Source organism: Cebidichthys violaceus, unplaced genomic scaffold (genome assembly GCF_023349555.1).
Source record: "Cebidichthys violaceus isolate CVI_PGR_0920_01 unplaced genomic scaffold, fCebVio1.0.p SCAF_12, whole genome shotgun sequence".
NCBI lineage: Eukaryota > Metazoa > Chordata > Actinopteri > Perciformes > Stichaeidae > Cebidichthys > Cebidichthys violaceus.
The window spans coordinates 10687546-10715296 of NW_027176285.1; the positions used below are offsets into that span (position 1 = coordinate 10687546).

General features: G+C 39.4%; 1 protein-coding gene across 2 annotated transcripts in view; it reads right to left on the bottom strand.

The window, feature by feature from the left end:
- Positions 1-531: 531 nt before the first annotated feature.
- The window catches only part of eng (endoglin), a 37307-nt gene continuing 10087 nt past the window's right edge, over positions 532-27751 (bottom strand). For both annotated transcript variants that reach the window (XM_068706304.1, XM_068706303.1), the window contains exons 3-14: positions 22762-22904; positions 16956-17069; positions 13191-13368; positions 10370-10550; positions 10169-10268; positions 9806-9998; positions 9206-9357; positions 8731-8955; positions 8416-8482; positions 4732-4842; positions 4595-4642; positions 532-4510 (exon numbers count right to left, since the gene is read on the bottom strand). In XM_068706304.1, the coding sequence (XP_068562405.1) occupies positions 4389-4510; positions 4595-4642; positions 4732-4842; positions 8416-8482; positions 8731-8955; positions 9206-9357; positions 9806-9998; positions 10169-10268; positions 10370-10550; positions 13191-13368; positions 16956-17069; positions 22762-22904 (1634 nt within the window). In that variant the 3' untranslated portion in view covers positions 532-4388. The remainder of the gene's footprint in view (positions 4511-4594; positions 4643-4731; positions 4843-8415; positions 8483-8730; positions 8956-9205; positions 9358-9805; positions 9999-10168; positions 10269-10369; positions 10551-13190; positions 13369-16955; positions 17070-22761; positions 22905-27751) is intronic.

The following is a 27751-nucleotide window of genomic DNA, read 5'->3' on the forward strand; positions in this document are numbered from 1 at the left end:
TGTATGCAAGTAGATTTGTAAGTGTGTCCATTTAATTCTACTTTCTACTGCTATTCCACTACACAACAGAGTGAAATATTGTACTTTTTACATTTTATGAGAAGTCGCTTTTCAATGCCAGTGCTAATGTGGAAGTGTCATCAAATCAGGGAGAGAATTCAACAGAAGAAGCTCACACATACCGTAGATGCAGCAAGTCATCAGGTGAAAATGTCACAGCAATTTTTGCAAGAAGAGACCAGTTGAATAATTGGGCATTTTCACTACCAACAATATTTAATATTTAAACCCCAAGGCAAATGCAGCCTAAATACAGAATATCCTTCATTATTCCTTTTGTCACCGTTAATATGTTTATATATATATATATATGTCATGCTCTTTATTCTGTGTGAGTGCTCTGCCAAGTGTGTTTAATAAATACTCGTCCTTAGGGATTGTGGGAGTTTGTGCATTCCAACATATTGCTATAGGTTTACCCACGACAAATGCCATGAGGCTGTAATAAAGAGACCAGACAACACAAAGAGCAATTGTCATATTCACTTTATTAAGATACTTTCAGACAAAACATATATTTCTTCGGAGACAACGTAGAATTACATCAGATTAGTACTATCTCAAGAAATGGACCCATTTTCAATGGTACGAAAGGAAACACTGCATTTTATACTTGATTAAATCAAAGCAGACATTCTGACATGTTGTCAAGGCTTCAGCTTCTTTAGTAAGAATTCAGAATATGGACATTGTTAAGAGACTGGAGCAAGGATCCACTCACATAAATGTAGGCATAGTTTCTATTGTACACCTACACACAGACACAGATACTGTGTATGTGTGCACACACACACACACACACACACACACACACACACAGACACACACATATTGTGTTAACTGTGTAGACTGTCTGTGGATGAGGAAGCTGTTGTCAGAGGTAACGAAGGGATCTGCAGGGTTAACAAGTGAATTAACTGGCAGCCTGTCTGATTTTACTGTCAGTGCTCAGACAGAATCTGTCAGTCACTATGGCTGGTTTAACACAGCTACGGAATACCTGACATTAAAAAAGAAATAGTAAAAATAAATGAAAAAAACCTTCTCAATAACCACCACATTTTCATTGTTTTAAGTTTGAATGTTCCCTGTACTCGACAAGTTCGTAAGTGTTGAATATTTTGCTTAGATGCTCTTCTGTGGCGAGACATTCTGTCTTTCAGAATGTACTTCCCCATCACACCCACTGAAGATAGTACAATGAACGCAATACAATGTCAGGATGTCAGTATCGGCAGAGATATGCCATGTTTTTTGGACAGAAGGGGAATCTTAGAGCAAAAGTCAAAATGGGTAAAAAAAAACATCTTTCCGTCTTTGACGTGATGTGACATGCACTGTCTGTGACTACATTGTAATCAAAACCCAAAACTATACGAGAAGGGAAAAAACTAAAATAACAAAACAAAACAAATTTATGCATTTGACGAGTGCCTTGATTAGGAATTATCCCAGTTCTCCAAATACGTAAAAGAACAAAGCCTGTTAAGAAAAAGGTTCAAAGTAAGAAAATTATACAACATTTGCACAAAAATACATATTGACATACAAGTTTACCTCATCATATTGCACAAATACTCAAGTGGCAATTTGTACTGGCCCTCTTTGTTCTCTGTCTCTACACAAATACACAAAGAAAATCAGGCATGTACAAAGGATTGTACATGCACACACACACTGAGATAGAGAGGGGGGGTAAGAGGCTACATAGCTCACATACAATGAGGAGACAGATTACATACACAACAGTCATTTTGGAATACACTGAATACTTTTGAGATTAGGGTTTGAAGGTGAATAAATTATTTTAACAAAATCAGAAGGCAAGTAACTATTTGGAGTGTGAATATATATTTATATATATGCATGTAAGGGTAATCAGTGTCATTGTGTCAAATGTATATAAAGAAATGTTTTAACATCACAATTGTGGCGCTTGTGTCAAAGCTATGTACTGTGGATACAAACGTGTTACTTATTCCACGAACCGTGTGATGGGAATATTTTTTAAAGAGGTAACGGAGTGGCAAAAAAAAAAAAAAAAATGAAATTACATTTACATTTGTACATTGAAACAAATATTGGGTTCACGGATCAACCGTCACTCTACAGTTGTAGCCCTCATGAGTCCTTATTATGCATCTATGCAGCTTCTGTCTAGCATTAGCACTGCAGCGGCTGATGCAGCCTATCAAATGTAGAGAGCAGAAGTAAATAATTTGAATGAGAAATTCATCCCTCTCAAGTGACAGTTTCCATATCATTAGGCACGTCATGCGACAGCTAGAAATGAAGCTAGAGTTGAATTTTTAAAGCAGTCTCCATGGGGTTAAAGCACAACTGAATAACTAATGTATTGTTGCAAACTGCAATTAAAATGTGTTCTTATATTGTAGTTATTGATTATACTAAGTACAACAAGGCTGTATTCAGAGCTGGTGGCTTGTATGGGAAGATGAAGTTGAAAAATTAAGGAGAAGTGGACTTGCAGGTGTTAAACTCAAAACTCAAAGTCAAACTGAAATAGATAGATGTATACCAAAATGACCTATGTACAGCCCACATGTCTGAGTTTTTACCTAGAAATCAGGTTTTCTAGCCCGTTCGTTTAAAGTGAATTTTTGTTTCAAACGTCACAGATTTCATTTTATTTTGAGAAATACAAAACATATAAAATGTTACGTTCATTGTGAAAGCCTATTGTTGGTACCAACAGTTCCCCCACAAGGAATAAACCTCTCCAGGAGTTTGGTTACATCAACCCATAACATCCATCAGAGGTCTAAAATATGACATGCAAAGTCATTGAAAATGAGAAAGCAGGTTGGGCACTTTATACTTGTTAAAAGTCTTGATCTTCAAATATTGGAAGAGTATTACAGTTCATACACCAGAAGCATTGTCATCTAGTTCATCAGGGGGATGATTCAATCTGTCTAAAAATACTTTAATACAATATATTCAGTAAAATGTGTTTTTGTATTTATGTGTTTATGTATGTTACAGAAATGACGTGTATGGAAAAAAAATATATGGTTACAACTAATTGCAGGGCAATTGTGATGGACTGAAAATGCACATTGTGCAGAGGAAAAGTACTGGAATTCCACCTTCAGACAAGCTATTTTGGGGAAACTCCACCCTGTGGGCGTAGCCGAATGAGAACTAATGTGAGTTTTTGTACTAAATCCTCATTAATGGCACATTACTCAGCTCTGGATACAGCCATGTATCCACTTCTGTACTGTACATTACACAAGTGAATATTTCTCAGTTCACATAAATATAAGTACTTGTTTTCTTAATGGTTCATTATTTATTGGGTCCTTCGGGCCATAAATAGAATTTAGGATTGGTTTTGTTGAGTAATTAGAAAATCATGTTTATATTCTCTGGAACTTCCAATAGAGTGTAGGGATAAAACTTGACTTTGATAAGAATGCCCTGATACAGATATTGGATAGTATGAAAATGGCACCATGACTTTGTTGTCGAGAGCTACAAATGACCCAGAGGACAACTACAAGATTCACCACAAGCGACACAGAATAAAACAAAAATTTAAAAAGGTAGAAAGTAAGATCAATTCACCAGTGAAATCTAGTATTAAGCTTAAACTTAACTCCAGACTTCTAAATAATAGGAGGTAGCTGTTAACTATTGACCTTGCACCCAAATTAAGACGAATACCCCTTTAAGTGAGCATTTCATAGACAGGTTTGAGCTCCTAACATGTTGAGCTTTTCAGTCTCAGAGACGTTGTTAATAACTTTTTTGGCTGACATAGCCAAAAGCTCTACATATTTTTTATAGCTTAGAACAATATTTCATCTGGGTTTTTTTAAAGTCGGTCTTTGGACTGGTTTGTCTCCTGTCTAACTATTATTGTGCTGCCATCACACAAGCACAATTCACTGAAAGGAATGCAGGGAATTTCCTGTTAGCTCTTGGGGGATATGGTTTGTTTTTCCTGTTGCTTGGAGCCAATTTTTTTTCTCTTGCCCTCTTTAACTTCCTGTCTAGGAGCTTGACTTTTACAGAGAGGCCGCAGAGGTGAGCGTCAGAGGCCATTGATTAGACTTCTGTCATCCGTCACCCAGCCCCCCCCCCACCCCACCTTCGATCCACTACTACAAACTCCCAGATCACATCCATTCCAGGCTTGGTAAGTCAAAGATGTGTGTTGTGCTTTTAAATGAGGATTTGAAGGGGGCAGGGAAGGGAGAAATGCTTTTTAAGCATTATTAAAGAAAACGAAAGCACAAAACCCATATAGGTGACTTTGAAGGGAGACGGTGGCTCTGCTGGTGGTGGAGATTACCATAATCTCATGCCATGCTGCTGGTCGGCGTGCTTTGGGTGCTTCCAATGCTTGCGTTGGCGCTGCTGTTCTCAGAGGGGGAAGTGTTGGAGGAGACAGGTTGTCGTTTTGCCCCTGAACAGGGACATCCTGAAGAGAGATGAGAGATAAGCCAATAAGAACCTGATGAAAAGGGGGGAAAAAAAACAATAAAAAGAAAGAAAAATCCTTTACCAGGTAGATTTGCTGCAGTTGAGCTAATGTCCAGTCCAGTTGGGTACCCTGAAATAAGCAAAATAAGACAATTTCAAATACAGACAACTCAGCTCTATATTAACCCAAAAACACTATATTGTTAGTAATACATTTACCTGTTTTAATCTTGATAAACCACAGTGCTCCAATAAGTAATACTCCAATCAGGAACCCTCCAAATGCAATGCCCAGAACACCAGGTAAGCCAAAATCAAAGCATGGTGGGGCTGAAACATAGAAATGAAAACAATGTAAAAACAATGTATGCAAACTTCAGTTAAACAAGTTACTGTTTATGCCAACTCAATGTAAAAACACATTTGCAGATGTTCCAGTAGGTGGTCAATCACAGTGAACATGCTGATATTGTTTTATTTTTGTCACAGTGACATTCTTTTCATGTGATGATGCAAGTTGTCCATGTAACAGAGGTGAGATTTTACTCTATATGTACAATTCTGGAGAAATCAGACAATCTGAAAAGGTTGCTGAAATCCTTGAACTTCAGTAACCTTTTCAGATTGGCTGATTTCTCCAGAGAACCATAGCAAACAAGATGTACCAGTTGCCAGCACAACATTTTCTTGCAGTGTAACAGAACACCCACGCAGAAATTCTACTGGCGTGTCTAGTGAATATATGTTTTCAGGCAACAAAATCTTGAATTCAAGATGGAGTTTCCTGGCATGCACCAATAGTGGTGTTTTTTTTTTTTTAAATCCTGCTTTTAAATACATTGAGCATGCAATGATAATATATTTTTGACAAAGAAAGACAGGACTATAAGTGTACTGTGATGGAAAGACATTTTTTTGAAGTCTCTGCAAGTTGATTTTCATTGTAGCTTGAGCCAAAACCAACAGCTGCCTCTAAAGGTTAATTTAATTAAAGCTGATGCTATAGATTCTAAAACGCCCAACAGCACTGAAAAACATATACAATTTGTCCCAGCTACGGTACGGTCCTTTAATACTACGCTTTCCCCCGCCTAGTTACCATGGCAATTAAAGCAAAGCCCTTGCAGTAAATATAACACTCATCTCTTTTGCAGGGTTAGACCTCAGCCGAACTGAAATCTAAAAAAATGTGCTCATTGTCTCGGTTCTAATTAATGAAACAAACTTTAATTCAAAATCAAGTTTTACATTGGTGATGTTCTGTGTGCTGGCTTGACCCGCACAATGTGCTTCACTGCTGGCCAGTAGCTACGAAAGATATCATTTCCTCAAAGACTAAAACTCGCTCAAGCCCATGACACTGTGGCACAGACATCCGTTACTAGCCTGGCAAGGCCATTCCAATTTTGCTTTGCTTATTGTGGTCTGGCAAGCCCGTGAATTGATTACCTTGAGATTGACGTCATTCCAAGAAGGCTGCACGAGATAATTGATGTTATGTTTCCCCCTTCATTTAGACATCACCTTAAACTCGCAGAAAGCCGTTTGAGGGTTTGGTATTTGGCTGAATTAATTATATTAATTGTTACCAGACTTGTTTTTTTTTTATTATTAATTTAGGAATATAGTTTGACTCTGCAAGGCAACACACACACACACACACACACACACACACACACACACACACACACACCACTTTGTCTGAAATTACACCAATAACATAGCCATATGTTGTGTGCATGCTGTGTGTTGCATATCAAGAAAGAACGACACAAACACTTGCTTTTGCTTCTCCGTTGCTTCTGCTACCTGTAGAGATCCTCCCACAAGTTTTGAGAACATTTGGAAGAAACTAATCATCACCTTTGCACGAGTTTCTCTCACCTGCCTCTGCTGCCTCCTGCCTCCTGGTGTAATGTGCTTGGCTAAGTACAATACTAGGCTTAATACAATACAGCTCCCCTTTTCCTGAAGTACATCGCAGAGAGGACATGAAGGACAGAAGACGGTGGCTTTGTTTTGTAGAAACTTGCCACCACTCTGCGGATCATGTGTATTTCAATGTGTGCAAACAAATTAACATGCGACTTATGGCGTCGCATGTAAAATATCAGACTTTGTACTTTCCTAATGTCCATGCAATTCAGTTGAACTGTTATATGTTCTGATATCAGTATTAAGTTGATCTAGGCTCGTTACAGAGGCACTTTCTTTCTTTCTTTGTAATTAAAATGAGGAAAACTACATTAAAGGCTATCATTCTGATTTTGATGAAACGATAACAAATATCTACTGCCTTAAACATGACCCAGATTACTTAAACAGTGACATCTTGTGGGCGTTTGGGCCGACTGCATCCCAGACAGTCAACCCAGTTTGATGATCTGTCAGCGAGGAACATTCCACGACCCCGAATGAGCCAGAAACATCACAGCAACTTGAGCAGGCTTTCTCTTGAGACTCCCCCCTCCTCCCCCTCTAATCAGTTGCTGTGCTAGTTTGTACAAGTGAAGCTTTGACAGCAAAGCTGAATAAACAAGAGCAGGAAGCAGAAGCTCCAGTGCAGGTGGAGAGGAGGAGGCAGACTGCAGGCCTGTGCTGTGACTCCCTAGAGCCCTCTGTATGAAAACGTACCAAACAGGAACGATTGCTGAATGGAGCACTCAGTCCTGCTAAGTGAGGGTTCGTGACAGAAAGCAGTCTGCTAGTCCAGCTGATATAACCCTTGTATCTCTGACACTGGCTAATGAATGGAACCACATAAACACACCTACCAATGTTCCTTAACAACTGGCATTATATATTCCTGTATCCCAGGTCCCAGTATCCAGGAAAAAACATTTTTAATTGCAGAAGCAAAAGCAAAACAGCAAAGAGGAGGACAAACAGGACACAGGAAAGTAGGATGAGTAGTTTAGTCTGCTGCAGCACTGACATACCACGCTTTATCTTTCTCCTCTAGAAGGAAATGGAGGATGAAGGAAGCTTAAAGAATAAACAAATCTATTATCAGGCTTACAAAAGATGTCTCACAAACTTCAGGTGATTCACCATTTAATCATGTCTACTTCCTTGTGTCTTATTGAAATTAAATCATTTGATGTTTTTTTAATGTTCCTAGTAATTAGTCATCTGTCTGGAGACTATTTTTTCCTTGAAGAAAAACATATTTCCTTTTTTGAGTCAACTGTGTTGAATAGCACCAGGCCCAGTGGCTGTGTTTGGACAGCAACACAGCCAGACCCCCTTGGAAACACAAAGGATTTCACCCCCGTCCCCGGGGGGCCATTACTTCTGATTGTGGCCACAAGGTCAGCCTGCAGACCTTCCTAAAGGACGAGGCCCAGCCGGGTAACCTCTTACTGGCTTCACTGCATATCCTGAGTTCACTGCTATGACAACCGCCCGCCCAGCATTAGTAATTCACTGGCCAAGCACTAGACTAGTAATTAAGTCCTGAGAACAAAAAGGGTGATTCTAAAGTGTATGTTTTTCACCTGAGTGTTTGGAGAGTTTATTCTTAGAGAATCAATCATTTTGGAAACTTTGTTTGTTGATTGTGCGTTAACACACCTACATGGTGTTGTGAACCTTCTTGTTCCACTGAACTGCCTATTTACTGTATACATTATATCATATTTATTTTATAATATTTATATTTTTTATAACATTACTACAGTAATAAAAAAGAAATTTAAAAAAAACACAATAGAATTGAAAATTTTGTTATATCAGGAAAGTTTTGATGAGTAAGTTATTGTAGGAAAAGAAGAAAGAAGATACAATCAGCTGTATTAATTAATAGCTGTCCCTAATAATAGGATTTGGTCCAATTTGGCGTAGCATCTGAACTGAATGAAAAAAGTTAACTGATCTATATTTTGGAGTTTATACTGAACTCACTTGGTGGTTGCAGACACGGCTGGGCAACCTCCAGATTCCTCTTCACTCTTCCTCCATCTCCACATTTCTATCAAGGTAGGGAAAGAGAAATACTTTGTCACAAGTGTGTCAAAAACATAATTTAAGCCTCAGTATTTTTGCTAAATATGAAGAGAAGCCAAGTCCCATAAAAAACGCTCTCACCATGACAGATGTACACTGACATTCATATAAAACATTCTAGACAACCAAGCAGAAGTTGTAACACAGATTTGACATCCTTACATGCCGTGTTTTATTTAAAATGCTATGTAAAAATAGTTGATGAACTCCTACCTCACTGTGACAAAGTTTGACGGCGCATTCCAGGTCCCATGTGGTCAGCTCTTGGAGCTGATCTAAGGAGAAGCTGAGTCGGGTGCTGCTGGGACAAGAATTTAAGGAGCAGGCCTCTGGCATGAAGGGCAGCTCTTTCAAAACAGGGCATGAGCCCATGGAGCGCACAAAGCAGCTGATCACCTTGATGGTCAAGGCGATATTTCCGAAAGTGTGTACTGAAATCTACAGGAAACAGAGAAAAGATCAAATAAACTTTGAACAGAATTTGAAAAGCACAAGAATGGGCATCAGCTGAGTGTGGTATCGTGTGAATAGCTGTGTGATTTTGAAATGTTTGGCATAAACTGACCAATATTATATACTAAGTGCTAAACAAGTCATTTTTTTATACATCATCCACAAAATATTTAGCTATTTTTGTGCAGGAGTTGTATTGAGAGATATACAGCTAAGACGGTGAATGATTTCTTACCTCGGCATAAATTCTCTTGTCACTCTGCACCTTGGTGGTAGGGTCGAGGGGAGAACGGTAGTCTGGGGAGGTGTATAGCTGCATCAGCAGAGGCATCTGATGACGGGCATTAGTTGTAATGGGAGTGACTGGTGTTGGTGTTGCTTCTACAGCTGAAAGAAAAATGGCTAAAATTACAAGAGATAAACCATGTACATCCAGTTTGATCAATTTCTATTTAACTTGATATGGGGGTAGTTGTCCTTAATTGGGCACACTATGCTATTATACAGCTCTTTTTGAGGTCTAAACCCTCCTCAAGACAACGTTTTCAAAGTGTTTTAGGATTGAACAAAAAAAGGATTTAAAAAATAACTAAAAAAATAACAACTCAGGGTCATTCAAATGGCAGCACATTGTGTATGTAAAACAATTGAATGTAATATTGATGATTGTGACTAGTACAGTCATTATCCTCCAAATTTTCCATTTCAGTGCTAGAATTATGTAATAACACCATGCGTGGGCTGTGTCTTTTTGCTGTACTCCATCTACTCTCTTTGTAGAAAATGCCTCCAAGTTGTCAACAACTTTTTTTTTTTTTATCTTTCATCGTCTTACCTCCAGAGTCTTTTTTTCCAAGAACCAGTGAAACCATAGAGTCCTCTGGTCTGAGTTCAGTGTAGCTGGTGAAAGTACTGGCTTTGAAATGATCTAAAGCCTTCTTTTGCACCTCCTCCGCATTGTCGCTGTCCAGTGTAACAAACGGTGGGATTCTGTGTGTCAATGTGGGCAGCAGGATGTCATTGGTGGACTGTAGAAAGAGAAGACGAGTTCAAATAAATCAGTAATGACTTAGAGACTGTCTATCAATTAACCCCGTTATTAAGTAAGCTATGTCACACTATTGTCAGATTCAGTCATCTCACATGTGGTTGTGAGACAATAAACATGCTAACTGTCTATGTCTATGTGTAAGCTTACACTAAAGTGGGCGTGCTGTGGGTTGAAGATGGTCCATGTGGTCCCCCGAGGGCCTCTCAGGAACACGCTGGTCTTCTGGTCAACGCGAAGTGATACGTTGCTGCAATATGAAGAACCAAAAATGATAAATACATTTTTTTCCAACAAAGATTTAAAAAAAAAATCCATAAGATGCCATGTCTTGGAAATCTCAAGGTTTACCGAGTGGTGGAATTATCCAGGATGTTTATGATGTGAAACTCAGCTTCACCACCGGGGTTGTCTTGCTGTGGGGAGCACGATTTGAAGAAAGAAGCCCGGGGTGCTGTTTTAATCTTCATAAAGTGCTTCTCTAATGCATCTTCATTTCTGAGTATGCAGGAATGAGAGCCAGGTTTGGTTCCTGTAAAACCACAACTATTAATTTTGCGTCATTGTTCATTCATTGGTTGCAAAACAAAAATGACATTCCAGGGGAAAATATGAGAAATAAAATTATTCCTGCATGCATAATCTCATAAAAAAAGACAACAGCTTGAAAGAAAATGGACTGCCAGCACTTCTGTTTAAATGCTTGATTGAAAAAAAATGGGGTAGTGGCTGCAATAAGCAATTACATTTTGTTTTTAACATTTATTCAACAGGGCAGTATAGACTATTCAGTGAGGCTGATAAACAGAAGTGCAGTTTACAGTGTTTTACTGTAGCCAGCACCGGGGAGCCATAGTCCAATCTGCAACAAAAGACCAAACTGCTGGGGACAGGCACATTACCTCATCTTTCCCCCTATGGGAGATGTTCTATGAGCAATCTCACGAGAGTACACTATGCTCAGCCTTTGACCAAATAATGGTGACTGATGGTTTACAGGTGCACCCTGGGGCCGTGCCTAAATTGCTACGCGCAATTTGTTTCAAAACACTATGCTATAAATGGGGATGATATATCTCACAGCACCTCGTATACCTTGTCACACTAATAGCAGAACAGTGTGAAAGACACAATCAGCATATTTGAGCCAAACTTTGACAAGACTATGACTACTAGGAATATACTGGGATTGTGTGTGGTTTGAGAATTTGTTCCATTATGAAATTGAATTAGAGTAGGAGAGTATATTGAGTTTTGAATTCAAGCTGACCGCTTCTGTCATTGCATAGTGGACACTAGCAGCTTTTGACAAAGTCCTTGGACACAGGCGGACATAAGTACATTATTTGTGACTAGTTATTATTTTGAGTGCGGTATCACCTCAACCTGCTTTTAGCTACTCCAAGTCCTTAGCTGTGCAACTAGAACTTTAAAGTAGCATCCCTTAACGCTGCTTAACAAGTCTCTTCTGCACTAGCATTAGCATTACATTTAAAATCAGCGTGAGAAATTTAAGAAACCTGAGGGACATTTACATAATTTTCCCAAGCAAGATTTCAACCTGGCAACACACTGGTCTGTAATCATTGCACAGACTTTTAAAACGCCTACAACAAAGCCTACGCAAGTTCACACCTCAAAACGGGCCAAGGGGAACAACGAAATAACAACTTATAACGTTGCACTGCTTGAATAATTCTAAAGCCTTGGTGGCCTATGAATCAGTAAAAACACAAGCTAAAACTAAGACTGGTTGAAAACAGAATTCAAATGATACATTTAAAATGGGAAAAGAGCACAATGACATTGCCAGACTGGAACACCCTATAATTGATAGACGGGGGAAGGACTGAAAATCGTAATGAGGGATTCAAACTTAAATCATCCGCTGGACATAAAAGCAACATCACCACCGTTTATTCTACCTAAACCCATGTCGAAGCTCATCTTTTGCCCAGATCTCGTTAGGGAGGCTTTATTAGCAAAAATGTGTGCTTGCATCGAGCATCTCGCTGCTACTGCTGGTGGCAATAGCAACCAATGATATTCGTTATGTCCAGCCTTTACACAGACATGAAAGCTCACTTTAAATCATAGTGTTTTTGTGCCAGCCTCTTCAGCATCGGTGGCCTGTCAATGTTCAGGTATTTGTGTATAACATGTACTGAGAAAGGTTGAGTGAGCTTTAGTAGTGCTGTATATTTTGGAATATTTAGTACAAAGCTCTATCAGTTTGGCTGCAAACACAGAACTCCATATGCTTGCTGCTCAATATATGCTGATGATAAAATAAATACAACTTTTTAGAGGTAGGGTTGTTTAAGGCTACACGGATTCTCTAGGTATTAAATCCGTTTTTGCTTCTGATATTGATCATGCGGACATTTAGCTCACTGCTGTATGTGTTAAGGATTGGTAGGTACACAAAGCGCTCCCCTGGAAATGTCTAGAATGGTCCCACATGAGACTTGTCCAAATTAGTATGGGCGGTCAGGTGTACATATAAAATGTGAAAAGTATAAGAGTGACAATGTTTGATTTTTTAGAATTGCATTCAGCATCTGAAGTATATAGACTTGACCGCAATATATTTCAGTCGACTTATATTCCCCTATTGGTTTAAGGAACCTTTGTAGGAGAATGGCCGTACAGCAGCTGGAGCTTGGCCCCCAAACCATATTTTAAAACAGCATGGCGTCTGGTTCTGTCTGTAATGCAGCTTTGTGGGGTGATCGTTGTCACTCTTTCAGTCAACTCTGTACATAGCCATCATCTGATCCTCCATACTGAGTAACACATTTTCTAGTTATAAAAAAACATATTGGATTTATTTTCATTTATTTATCTATCTTTCGTCCATGTAATTATTAAAAATCAATGCACAAGTGTTCCTAAAACTTGACATGGGCACATTGGAAATCAGTGTGTTGATGTCATACTGTACAGTAATATAATTTCTTCCTAATTAGTAAATAGAAATGTAAAAATAAAAAAGTGAGAATATAGAATATGCAAGCATTGAAATATGCTTTTTCAATGTAATGCAGTCTTCATCAAAGCACAGCATTTCCTCAGTGATTTAGACTAGAAAGGGATTTCACACACACTTACGATAAGAGGTTAGTGATTCATTTCATCTAGAGAGCTCTGTAAACAAACAAGCAACTCTCACCCTTTGTTCCCGTCGATGACATGGTTTGCAGATTTCTGACTGTGGTGAATGAAGTCACACCCCCAAACTTCTGTGTTGCCCACTTGACCAGCTCCTCATCTTGAGTCGGGAAGTTTTGCTTGTGGATGTTGTTTTGATATCGAGTACCAAGAAGACTAAGTGTGGAGTCATTGTTAATCTGGAAAGTAGAGCCCAAGACAATCAGTTTCATTAAAATACTATTTCCAGAAAGAACACAGTCAGAATCACCTAAGTCTTAAAAGGCATGAGTCTGTCTTCTGCAACAACATAGATTTTAGTGAGTCAGCTTTAAATCTATTTATATTCACCTCGGGTCTTCCCACATTTTGTCATATCAAACATGTTTGCTCATCCCTCTCACACGCAGCTGTAACGGTTTCTTACCCTCCACCCAACTCTCCCTCTATTCTCTGAGCAGGGTGCTGTTAAAAAAAAAATGTTTATTATGGTTAAGTGTCCACGAGCCCAGTTGCACAACCCTGTTGGAGCCATGGTCTTTCCTTTGCTTCCTGACTGGGGCCAGGAAATGGGACCTTTTTTAGCTTTGTGCGTCACCACAGTCGGCTGGAATCTGGCTCCATACAAGGTATAAATATATACATCCATCCCAGCGACTAGACACCGCTGTTTCCTTGTCTGGGCCAATGGGAAATAATGGAGTTTACATTAAGCTTTGCATGAATAAGAAGGCAGCGGAGGGCTTCTTCTTCTTCAGTAGGCTTCTAGGCAGTTAGACATAATGTACTCAATAGATAAGATTTGTCAACAGATTTTGTCCATTCTTCAAAGGACCACAGGCTGAAGCGGAAAACAAAGATCTGTATATGCACTGTGCCTCTTGATTTTGTAAACCCTTATGCTCAAACTATTTTAGAAATAACTGTATTTTCTGCAAATCAGTGTGTTAATGGTTATAAAGTATGAGTATGCTTGTTTAGAAAATGAAAATCCCTCTCCCGGCCTGTCTAGTGTGTGTGTGTACTTCACGAAGTAAGACAGAAACAAATGGTGAAAACCAAGTAAGCCTGAGGGAGTCATTGGTCTTTCTACATGAATATTTGATTGACGCGAGATCAAAAACAGCGTGAAGGGAAACTATGGAAATAAAAGAGGGGAAACCAGTCACAACAGAACCAGGGCTGGGGTAGCGAAATAACAATGGTACACATATTAATGATTACAGTGGAATTTAACTCAGATTAGTCTCTGTGAAATCAGTTTGATATTCTGCAGGCTCACAGTAAAGTTCAAGGAACTCAAAGACGTTTTGAGAGAAAAGCACATCCGAGTCTACAGGAACATAAAGTTCTAATGATACTTCTTTCCTATTAGTCAGCCAAGGGATGAATGGATGAGTTTTTAATGTCAGGCTCCTTCTGTTCCTTTTGCCGAATCAATATTTTAGATTCTTCCATAAAGGATTATGTATTTAATTGATGTTAGTATATCTTAAGTAAGTATATTATACTGCATCATGTGTGAAATGCAGTGAAAAACTTGCTTTTGTGACTAACAATTAAATAGACTCACAAGGCTTAATAGATAAAAATCTTGCTGTCTTGTTTGTTTGTTTTTTTTTTTTTCAGTAACTGTGGACTCAGGCAAGCTTTTGAAGGCCAACGAGAGCTGTGATTGTGACACTGAGCCAAGCTGTCAAGCTGGTGACGTACTTTCTCAGACGCAGAACAGATGCTGTTTCTCTGACACGGCAATCTGCAGTAAAACACTATTATCCCCCAGTGATACTGCTCATCCCACAAAAACATCCTGTAGTCACAGGCAATGTTGTCCAGGCTCTCGACAGGACATGACACAGCGTGTGGTATCACACAGCTGTCAGCATATCAGTAACTGGTGACTTTCCTGTAAATATTCCATCCCCCTGATTGGTCAGCTCTGATTTTTATTTTATTTATTTATGTGTTGTATTTCAAGGGTTAGCCCGTTATTTATATTTGCTAATAATGTACAAAATTGCTGGCCCTTTAACAAAGATATAGCTTTTTATATTTTGTCTGTCCAGTAGTTGTAATTCATGTCATGTCAGTATGAAAGTACATTGACATACTGGTTAGTTAATGAACACAGTAAACATTAATTCATCTTTTTTGTCAGCGTGAAATTATTTGTGTGCTGAAATGGTAAAAAATGTGATGCATTCATATATAGGAGGAAAGCTCTGACATGCAGCTGCCAAACTGATTTGCACTCATAAGTGCAAAACATGGAAGGCAAACAATCAGCTACAAACGTCATGATAGACAAAATGTGAACGTCGGAGCTTTTTATCTTTTAAAAGGTTACCGTTCGGCAGTCGCCTGTCAAATCTCAAGCGTTCCTAAGACAACTTTAATTGAACAATCCAAGATAACACAATTAGAATGTCAGTTTGTGGAAGAAATAAAGATGAGAAAATGTCAATTGTGAGTGTTCGTCTTCAGGAAGTTTTAAATCTCAATTCAACTGTCATGCTGTACTAATGTGAACTGACACCAGTGACTGCCTCTAAAATAAGAAACACATATTTCTCAGAGTACGACTTCGACATAAGAATCTGACACCAGTACATGATATATGGACTTGGTGCAACAAAACAGCACAGGAGGCTGAACCTGCTCAATTCACTGACTCAAAAGATTAGGAAAATAAATAATGTAACACATAGAACCTCTAAATAATTTGTAATTGGGTTCTTTAACACATCTAGATGCTAAATAGTTTAAATATCGGTTCAATCAAAGTCGTTACAACTCTCCATGAGAATTAGGTTCCTTATCTACAGAAACAGTAGTTCTATGTCTCCACTACAAGTGAATATAATCAACGTTTTGGCAATGACATTTCTTTGGACACTTCTGTCCCTTTTAATATAATTTCCTGTCTGGCTATTTAGTTTGGTAATAAAAGAGTGTGACATATACCAAGAAGACGTTTCCATCAAAATCAAATTGAAGCCATCAGTGGTTTGTTTCAATAACAAGATTTTTATGATTGATTCACCTCATTAGGTTCATCGCCAATGCTAATTTAAATACCAAAATAGTTTGACACACTTCAATGACCAAACTGTGACAACCGCTGCAACACTTTTCCCCATAACAGTATTACTCCTCGATTTGATTAGATACTCAAACAGCTGAATAAAAGTTGTTTCTTAGCCTCCCTGGATTTAATTCACAGATATAATCGGCAGACAGTGTGTAAAAGAGGGAATCTCCAATTTCATTGGAACATTAATTTTACAGCCGATGCCATCAGCCCCTCTCGTTGCTGGCCACTTGTCTTACTGATTTATAGCGTGGATAATAAAAACTCAAAAACACAAACTGCCTCGTGCAGAGCAGCAACTGGGGAGTATATCTACAGAAAACCAACATGGTTCATTGTCTCTCTTAAACTGCTCTCTCTAAAAAGCGGCACAGCTGTGGCAGTTTGACTGCATGTAAAACAGCTGGCCCTAGATAGAAGCTCAGTAAATCTGGAGAAATTTAAAAATGATACAATACTGAAACAACAACACTTCATTTTTCATGATTACTTAGCATTTGTTTGACATTCTCTTGTATCAATAGCTAGCTTGAGTAATGGAATCACATACAACAGAGTAGCACACGAATGAAATGTCGTGGTATGCACGATCAGCATTTTATTTCCCCTTCACTATTAGAGCTCCGCACACATTCACCCAGCTGTGAGCGCAAACCTTAATGTTGATGCATAAAAATAAAAAAAGACGTCACTCACATAGATGTTGACGTCGGTGTTGAGGTTGTGTGCACCGTAGGCCTTGTCTGGGGAGGTGAGGATGAGGTTCATCGGCTTGGCATCGGCCATCTCCAGAGAGAACATATTGGTATCCTGGGAGGAAAAGAAAGCAACATATCGCAACTCAGTTACTTTTAAAGCAATCCCAATGCACTTCACACATTAAAAGTTTACAGTGCCACTTATTGCGCTGGAAATCCAAATGCGGCTTGGGCATGATAACGAGATAATTACTTCTAATTATGTGTGAAAGCCAGTACTTTGGAGTTTAGGGTTGTGTTGAAGGCAGAGAACGTTTGGCAGTCGTGTTAATCTCCAGGTAGAACACTGGGACTGATCAGGAAGACAAAGAATGGAAGTGGCATGAATATTCACTCACACTGTGAAGCCATCCATATGTTAACTACTGCACTGCCTATAATGAGTTTTTTGGCAAGTGTACCATGCTGAGTGTGTTCAGTGCTTTACAAAGAAGTAAAACAAAAAAAAAACTTTATGAAATGTTTCAAGTACTTCAAACAATGCCTCTTGCTCCTGTTACATAATCGTTAACTGTGTTATCATACAGCACAGTGCTGGGTTTAATTCAGCCGTGCAGTCTGGGAAACTACAAACACAGGACAGGCTCCATTAAAATTTTGTTTATATTTTAAGAAAACTTTACTGCCAAGGTAAAAAAAAAAAAAATAGAAACATCTAAACAATATGATTTAGGCCACAGAATGTATGATTTAGATAATTGTTTTTTTAGAAATAGAATATAATATGCATGTTTTCATAAGTCTATAATAACCTGAAATTGAGAATTGTTGCGTTTTTGTTAGCTTAGAATGTGCCCTTCATATCTACACAGGGAACGGGTTCTCTTCACCGCCGTGTTTTAACAGTAGCCCAGAACGGACAAACCCGTGATTGCAAAACAATGGTACCGCCAGCCGTCGTCTGACTTCATAGTGTCGTAGGATGGCTTTTGATCGAGGCGAACTGTGTTACCGCGGTTTTGCACTTTGTGGCTCACGTTACCGCCGTCTGGGGAAAGGGAGAAGTGAGCGGAGGGCTGTCCAGTTAGTTGCAATCGCCAACCACACAGCTGGATGCCAACACACTGTACCTTTAAGCATTGTATAAAGTGTGACCTGATGTATGAGAATTTAAAAAAAACTCTGAGCCAGCATTTGTTTTTCCATTTGTTTTCAGCATAAAAGAGGATATAGCCATTCCCCAATTTGCAAGCCTCCCTATCTGGCATGTAGTGTCATTAAATGAGCAGACCTCAAGTTGACGGAGTAGAGAGACATTTTGCTTATGGCACCAAGTTTAAAAATAGTTCCAACTGCAGTTTAATTCTACACAAGTTTGATTCCATTGCTGTCCTATTGCAAAAATCAGTTGGGGATATGACAATTATTCTTGTTTTTGGAACTTTTAAATGTCAACACATGCATCTCTCCAGAAAAAGCAGTGCCAGTCATTTGAGCAGGGCTTGTCGATAGACAGGAAGCTGTCTTTGCTGTCTGCCTCTGTGTTGACACAGACATTAATGAGGTTATGTAGCTTGGTTCTATTCTTACATCTTCATGCAGTGCAAGTCCACAAGGTAAAAAAAAGCTATTAAAATCAATAATTTACCTGAGCTGCATTTTTTTCCATATTTTTATGCTGTATATCTCAGTATCATTAAAACTGTGGAAAATAGTGTGATGATACCTAGAATAATGATAAAAATATGAGTAATGCCATTAATAATAATGATACCTACTGTGTCACTCAAAATGATTGTACAGTAGTCTTATTTTCAATTTGTGTATTTCTTATAACTTACAACCCACTGCCCTCCCATTCTGTGGTAGTTATATACTGTATATAAAACCTCATTAACATAATGTAACACATAATGTAATACCTCATTACCCATATTTTCAGCTGAGGGTAACACAATGGCGATGTGATTCGCTAATCACCCCCACAGTCACTCTATGAATCAGCCTTAATTACCATGCTCCACATGTGCGTAGGGTAAAGCTGCTACTGCTGAGTTTTATGGACGTAAGTAGTGGTGAGTAAACCTTTTCTCCGTGGAATAATAAGTCTGAGTTTAGAGGGGTTTTTTCCCAAGACTGACTTAATTCCAATAAATCCTGTTTCTAATTACTTTTACTTCTATAATGGTTCCGAGATTGGGTTTAGAAAAGGGAAAGAGTCATGGATTTGAAATCAGTGCAATTTTATGACTCAATGCATTAGAAATGAACAACAGCTTTAAAAAAGCTTGGAAAGATCTCTCCGGTGTGAGGCTTTTGTGGGAATTTAATATTCATAAATACAATTGTCTGCTTTCATCCATCTGTGATAACTTTTGACACCAAATATTTGATTCTGTTTATTTGAAGGTGGATTGTTTTCAGAGCTGGGCCTGCTGGGGAGACAATGAGCATGCTGGGAAAACAGTGTGAATCCCTAATATTAAATTCATGCTAGCTGATGTTGCCAGAGCTTGATCCAAAGGAATTGTGATGGGCTCAGGCTTCAGCTATGGACATTTTCAGGCCCGTACATAACAAATTAGGTCTGAGACCATCAACAAATTGCCTATGAGCAAAACACATTTGAAAGAGCGGCTCACATGGTGCAGTGGATAGAGGGATCTGTCATCTCACACACAAAAACACATTTTTTTTCTTTTTTTAATTGGCCAAAGGGGGCACTGGAATCTCAGGTGAAAATGAGGTGACATTTGTTTCTGAATGGATCAGCGGTCAGGATCATCTGTAAAAAAGATACCTTTCTTTTTTTTAGTGAAGCAAGACATGACAGGGTATTTATATCTTACGGTGGGGGGAGTGTTAGTATAATTTAGATTAATAAAAGGCACTGAAGATGGAAAGTCTCATCACAAAAATAATATAGCCTGATTGCTTTGAAGACAGAAGGAACATAAGAGGAACGGTAATTATATCACTTATCACAGATAGAGTCGGAGACTTTGAATTGTAGTAACACAATGTCTTCCCAGAAAAAACACTTTCCTTTTACCTGAATCGCGTGGCACGTACACAGAGAGATGAATGAATGGCATTTCCTGTGGAGTTCATTGTGCTTCATACAGAGATAACTCAGCGGTGCTTTCCTTAAATACTCCTTTCTAATGAGTTTCATTGTCTCTCTGTCTAGTTCCCCCCCTTCATCCTTTTGTGACTTCCATTCTTTTATTTTGAACTCTGAATCATGACTGTTGCTGACCCTGATCACTCACCTTTCTACTTTTCTTCCTGCGCTTTCAAGATACAATTGTTTTCCTTTTCAGACTTTTCTCTTTTTTTTCTCGAGAGCATTTTTGAAGGGCCTTTGCTGATGCCGTTTCCAGTTATTCTTTTGGCTCACTCCCTTAACTTGAATTGGCTCCATTGGTGTAGTCTCGGCTTCGTGCCAAGACCCTGACTACCCAAGCCAGTGTGTGACATCAATTGGCCCTGTGCAAGCAGCTCCTCCCTATGAATTGGCCTGGCCTATGCAGCCCCTTGATGCTCCCTCCATAATTCTCTGTGTGGTCAAACTGTGAGAGTCAACTGTCCCTGGCAGGTTGTAAATCAGTATGAAACACAAAAGAGATGGAGAAGAAGGTGATAAGAATAATGAAAGGACAAAGAAATGGGAGGCAAGAGCAAACCTCCCATCTGACTGGACAGTTTGGCAAGAGATGAAGACTCCATCCTCCGTGTTTACAAGAAGAATCTGTTCTAAACAGGCAGTCGAGAGCAGATAAGGGGTCTGTGTTAGTAGATCTTCTGTCCACTTTCTTCTTTCATTTGAAAAAACTCGTAGTCCCACAAGAGATATGCAAACTCTGCAAAACGTCCATTGCATCACACAGATCCCGAGCCAAATTCCTTTTGTGACCTCCCACAAACGCCACAAGAATTCATACTATTTTAAGACAAATTGCAACATTATTTGTACAAACTACTTTTGACATTTTACATTTCTTACTCTCCCACACAACATGATTGGTCTGGTTTTACTCTTCGGGCCTATTGAGGAGACGGAGAATTATTTCCCTTCTATTGTCATCAAAAAGCTTTTTGTTCTGATTTCCAACGTTGAAGATGTTGGAACACTGCAGTCCATTAAATGGGAGTAAATACTTGCCAAAATAGTTCAGCAACATTTATGCCAATAACCCTGTCACTGATGCAAAGACTGTCTTCTTCTTGCACAATGTTAGCACACCTATAAACCAACACTAAGCAGGGAAACATATCTCTTACAGGCATCTGTGAGGCTAACTAGCTACATTGATAAGATACTTATATTAATGGCTCGTTGTGTAACATGTGTACAATTTGTATCCTCAATTGTAAGATCCAAAAGAATCAATTCAGAAAAAAATTATTCTGCACTTATACTGAATAAATCAGCTTATCTTACTGGTGAAGGTGTCCCTTAAGAGAAGAATGACAGGATTCTCTACAGCTTTCCCAAAAGCAACTGACGGAAAGGACCTTGAGTGCTTTTATTAATTTGTATAGAGGTGATGGATTCAGGCAGGCATTGTATTGCCTGCACATACTGTAGCACATCTGCTTCCCTTCTCATACTCGCCACCAAATGAGAAAGCATGGCCAACAGAGTGTAAAATAAAAACAGACAATAAATAAACTGCAGTTGCTTAACACAAGTTATGTGAAAGTACAACATAAAGAACTCTGAGAACCAACAGAAGAAGCAAACAAACAGAGCAGACTGATAAAGAAATGACTAATGTGAGCTGACCGACAATGTTGGACAGTGAAAAATGGAGTCTAGCATTGCAATAACAACATATAGATTAAAAGTTTGCAGGAGTTTCTTTCTGGTGTCATTCCCTAAAGCTAAAAGTAAAGAAAATGACATAATACACCATCTGAAATCACGGCGTATGATCGCTTAACACACAGTCAAACATGCAGAGCCGGGTTGTTATTGGAGACTGTTTAGTGTAAAACAAAAAAGAAAAAAATGCAGCATGTTGGGAAACCCTATCTGTCCGACATGTCTGGCATCTGTTAAGGGTTAGTTAGTCATTTGGCTGATAAAATGTGGACATGGAGTGTGTGTTTATATTTTATAGTGTGGGAAGAACTTTTTGGGGCTTATTTATCCAAGGGTTAGAGTTTGTACAACAACAACATTACATGTACAAATGTGTCATTAACCATGACAGCGTTACAGTGAACAAGCACGCACAATGCCATCGTCCTGAGACCAAAGAAGCAAAAAGCCATTATTATTTCTATTAACACCTATACTTTTATCACTATGAATTCTAAAGGATTACTTGCATTTGTAACAATGATGGACGTGTGCAATGCTTGGACCGGCACACTGCTTCTTCCTTTTACTGTAGGTGTGACTGGACTTGACAAATTGGACTGTCCACACTAAAGGATGATTATTAGTGGATGATAACATACCCAGGACGGGCCACGGTATTGGACTTCAATGACAAGGCAGCTGTGTTGTCAGCTTGACAGATAGCTATGGTGTTGATTTGTGTAGCCTTTGACGTCCTCTTGCAGTGAAGCTTTTCAATTGACATCTGGTCTACAGAGCAGGTTTTGTTTGCCTACTGAATTTGTACTGCTAGTATACAAATTAGGTCTATTAGAGTATTTTTTCCCCATTATAATATTGCTATTTTACTAGCATAGCCTATAACATTTCACTCACAGCCAAGCAGATTTTTCACTTCTTTACATTTATATAATTAGCACTGAGCACCTCATTTGTATAACCTTGACATGCTTACCGTGGCGGTAAAGTTCAGGTTAAGGATGTGGACCTCTGTCATGTCCTCTCTGATGAAGCTGGTCCAACAACCAATTAGATTCTCACTCACGTAGACCCATGGGTTGTCATTAACCTCCATTGGATCACACGTCTGACTTGAGGCTGAAAGAAATCAAATACAAATGGTTAAGCAGTGTCAGCAGCATTCAATCAGGTTCCACCAAATAATCTCTTGCCTCCAACATTAATACGCAAAATCCTGCATTATCCAGTCCTGTGTGTCAAATGCTAAGTAGTGCGAGATTATGGCTCTATCCACAGCACAATCCTGTCATATTTGGACATGAACAGCACACGAATCAAGACCACTATTTAAAAGACAGATGAACGAAGCAATGTAACAGATTCCTTGTCGGAAAAAGGCTAAATTTGTTATTAGTCATTCTGAAAGCTTTTCCCTGGTCTCAGAGTATGGATGTTAAATGTGTGGGTAGGACTACATTGTTTAAGAACGAATCTGCCGGTTCACGTTTATCAGGCGTGTCAGAATACCGTTCTGCAGTCATTCATCAAGCCTGCTCACTCTGCTCTCCGCTATGAGCCTGCTGTTTAACCTGGGCATCCGTGTCTCTGGAGGCTGAATTAATCGAGCCGAGGCTGTGCGGTCATGGATGAGGGTGGGTATAAATGCCTGTTGTTTGACCTGTGCTATGTGTGTGTGTGTGTGTGTGTGTGTGTGTGTTCTATTGTGTGTGTAAAGTGAGTATGCATGTGCACACGCTCACTCTAACTTGTCCCAATCAGGCAGGTACAAAATATACTCCAGCAAACTTCGTCTTTCTTCTAGAAGAACGGTGGAGAACAGAGTCTTTTCCAACTCGTCTTTTTACTCCCTCCTTTAGCTGATTAGAGATAGAATGGTCTGGTTGGAGCATTATGGGAGTCCTGTGGCATTGTAGTCTTTGTGGCAACCACAATGGCTGACATAGTCTCCAATTTGGATTTACTCGCCAGGACAAGGCCTTAAAGCCACCCAACTTCCCGATGGAGTGGATCAGTCAGCACTACTCTGTCCTGCGCCTAAGCATTAGATAAGCACATCTTCAGTAAGATGAATACAAGCAATATATGTCTGAGTATCGACTCTGCATGCCTCAATCACCCCCAAAACAGTTGCCGCTGAAGCATAAAAGCGAGCAAGACTGATATCATAACAGATACAACTAATTTAGTAAGCAAATGCTGCATGACATAGCGCTCCACTGACTTTTATGATGTATTTGGTCTGTTAACCCAGCAAGCCTCAATCCCTCAGAGAGGAGATGAGGAGTAAAGCAAGTGAGATGAGAAAGAAAAAGGAATCGAGGGGAAAAGGGTGAAAAGAAAATTGTAATGTTCAGAAGGTCAACAGGATGTGCCTTATTTAGAAGCAGCACTAATCAAAGACCCGGGTTGAGGCAATGTCATCCCCAGCGGTGGAGGAGAACCGACGGAGATAGAAATAAAATGGGGTAGAAAGTGATAAATGCAATGAAAAACAGCAAGAACAAAGGGAGCTAGAACATGTAACATATTCTCAGCTCTTTCTCCTGTTTTTTCGTTTCATCCACATTGAAATGAGTTTGGTATTTTAGACTCTTAGTCATTTGTTCAATCCATTCATTTGTTCATAACATCTCTGACCCATAACACCACTGATGGGAAAAGAGCCGCTGATGAGATATCATTTTAATTTGATCACATTATGTCATTTTTAGAAATAGCTGTTGTTGAACATTTTTGGAAATGATACACCTTTTGTTTGTGTCCCATGAAAATTGTATTTTTGTCCTATTTTGTGGGGGAGTAATACATCCTACTTACTCCTACCGCTGCTCTTTATTTTAGGGTCAAATCAAGTACACATTTGGCACTATTCAGGGATTTAGGGGGGCTGCATCACTCCTGGAACAACTTCTTCACTGTTTCTTAGTCCACTCAGCTTTGGACTGCAGCTTTTTTAGCAAATCAAGATGGAGAGCCATCCATGATCCCTTGCCATCTCTTTTTCTCCCCCCTCACCCTAGAGGTCAAGGCTGGTTTCCTGTTATTCTGACCCTCTGTGTTAATGTGTGTTGCTCAATATCCGCATCCATAAAGTTATTTCTCTCTTGTTCTACTGTGACAGAGTCAACGGCCCATGACTGTCGCCCAAGCAGTCTTGGTATAAATCACACTGACTGCGTAAGGCTGTGCGCGTGTGTGTGTGTGCGTACATGCATGCGACACTGGTTTCATTTTTTACAAGTCACCATAGGATATGAAGAACATTCATTTTGCCCTCTTGACCCCGGAAATGCCAATGGCTTCGCTAAGCGGTTTGCTGGTAAATGAGGTATAGAAGAACCATTCCATTCCCTGTCCTCTTCATCTACTTATATCAGTCCCCCCCGTTTCCCATTCCATGAGAAGACATGTTTATGGATGTTGATGATTTCCATTTAGATGTTAGGTATGAGGGAGAGATGTGAGTGGAAAACCATTAGGAAGCATTAGGGAGGACAGGAAATGGCCTAATTTCATGAAAAGTGCTTATAATCACATTTGACCTTAAATTTGCTTTAATTCTTGATGCAAATTCCATTAAATAGGTATCAATGTGTCTGCCTGAATAGACTGCTGCCAATTACCATAATAACAACACTATGTGGCCAAATGAACATACTTAATGTGTATTAAACACATTTAATTGGAAACATTATCATAGCAAACTGATCGAACGCTTATAAAATGAAGACCAACGAGTGTGCAGCCAAAATCGATGATGGCCAATTTGCTGATAGCGCAGCAGCCTTTGGAGAAAGCACTTTTTTTGTTGAAATGTGCCAATATCTGGGAGCAAAGAATAAACTTACAATATGATGCACTTTAAAATACCCTCAGCATTCTCCTGGTTTGTCTGCAGCACCCTGGAGCCACAACTAACAAGAATATAGATAAAAAGTACACAGGACAAAAACTCCCATCTAGTAGCTTCCCATGTACAGGGCCTCACTGCTGTCTGCTCCCTAACCTCCAGGGTATTCCAGAAAAAGATAGGAGACTAGTCCACAAATTACCGACATCCGCTTTCCATGTGTTCAATTGTGCATAGTACCATTAAGACAGCATCACCACTGTGACCATTTTGGGACATCTCCGGATTAGCTTGACATTAACTTGTTCTGTTAGCATCAGTCTGAAGGCTGACTTTGTTAAATTTAGCTCAACAAGCTGCGTTGCATCAGGTTGCTGTACGTTGTCAGTTTCAGTTGCACTTTATCAGTTTTAACTTTAGTCTGGCAGCTTTAGCTGTAGGTAAGCCAGTTTGAGTTAACGTTGTGCTTCAGACACATATGTTGTGAAGTGTGAACTGTGCACAGTAGAATCTGAAGTACAGCTGAGTCTTACGCCGGGTTCACACTGAATGTAGAAGCGCCACTATTTTCAGAGAAATAGTTTCGGCGTCTGGTCTATTTTCTATGCGTTCCTCGAGCTAATGTGGCAAGAAAACACTGATATAATATAAAAAAATATCAGAAAATAGCCAGTGAAAGCTGTTTGTGATTGTGTTTTTTAAATGACATACATGTCACATATTTGTCAGTTGTGCCAAACCAGAGAGCGAGCGACATGAGCAGGCACACATACGCGTAACAAGCAGACAGACAGACAGAGTGACAGAGTTGGTGAGTGAGAGAGAGATGAACTCTGTAGAAAATAACCAAGGAGCAGAAACGCTTGTTGACTGGTGTGGAGAAATGCGCTTCTGGTGTAAACAGCCGGGCCACTGCTTGCGCGACAATTGACTTGGCACGGCGCTTCCGCGTCCATTGTGAACCCGCTGTTATGGATGAGGAGTAAAGCCTCACAAAGTAGAGCTTGCACAGATACAATCGAGTCCAGTCGAGAGCTGAGTCTGACAAGTTGAGCTTGACATGGCCGTAACATTTGATCATTGCTGCATGAATTACGGTCATTCCCTTAGTGGGCTGGATAGAGTCAACTACAAAGAGTTATAGATTGCAGCTATCCTGCAGCTAGCCTGATGCTTTAAGTCCTAACAGCATGAGCACAAACACCACTTTGCTAGTATGCAAAACGTCTTTAAAACACTTTTGAGGAACACAATGACTCACTGACATTCCAATCATTGGAAAATTTGCTACAAACATTAAGTAGCATTCTTAAATGCTAAAAAGAGCATGTATATTTCATTACATTATATTGTTATAACTGCTCTGGGAAATAGGTTGTCATAATGTGGGCGGTCATCGAGGCATTAGCGAGGCCAAAAGGCCATTGCAGGGTATGTGAGCAGTGCACTCACGGCTCCAGCCCACAAGCATTACATTATGCTGACAGCCATAACACAACTTTAGGGTTGTTGCACACTATGTTAACATTATGTTGATTAGAAAAAAATCAATCTGTTTCAACCCATCCAACCAAAATGGACTGTGTTTTCTCTTACTGCAAGAGGAGAGAAAGTGGAGAGACGCAAGTGGAAAAACCTTGAGTGGCAACGAGTGGAGTGGCAAATTGTAAATGGACTTGCATTTGTGATGACAGAACGCCTTAAGAGAGGAGATGAAATTGTTGTCGCTCCACTTATTTGAACAGTATTTCACCATACAAGCAACTTAAATATGACAAACATAATTGAGAGGTCATACTGCATTTCTTGGAAATGGCACACATGTTTCACTGGGACTGTACATCTAGATTATCATTTCTGTTTTGAACATATTCTAGAGTGTCAGCATCTCATTGGTCAGCAGAAATACAATTGACCTTATCTAAATTTAGAAAATGTATGTTTTTTTTATTTACAGTGTTTCTCAAAATACAGCATATGAAAATGGTGGATTCTGTGAAAATGGCGGACATGGCTCGTTGTTAGTGCTACTGCCAGTGTTGTTTCGGTTCACCAGCAACTTCTGCCTGTAAATTAAAGCTCTGCCTGCCTGTGTGTAACAGTGTTGCATCAA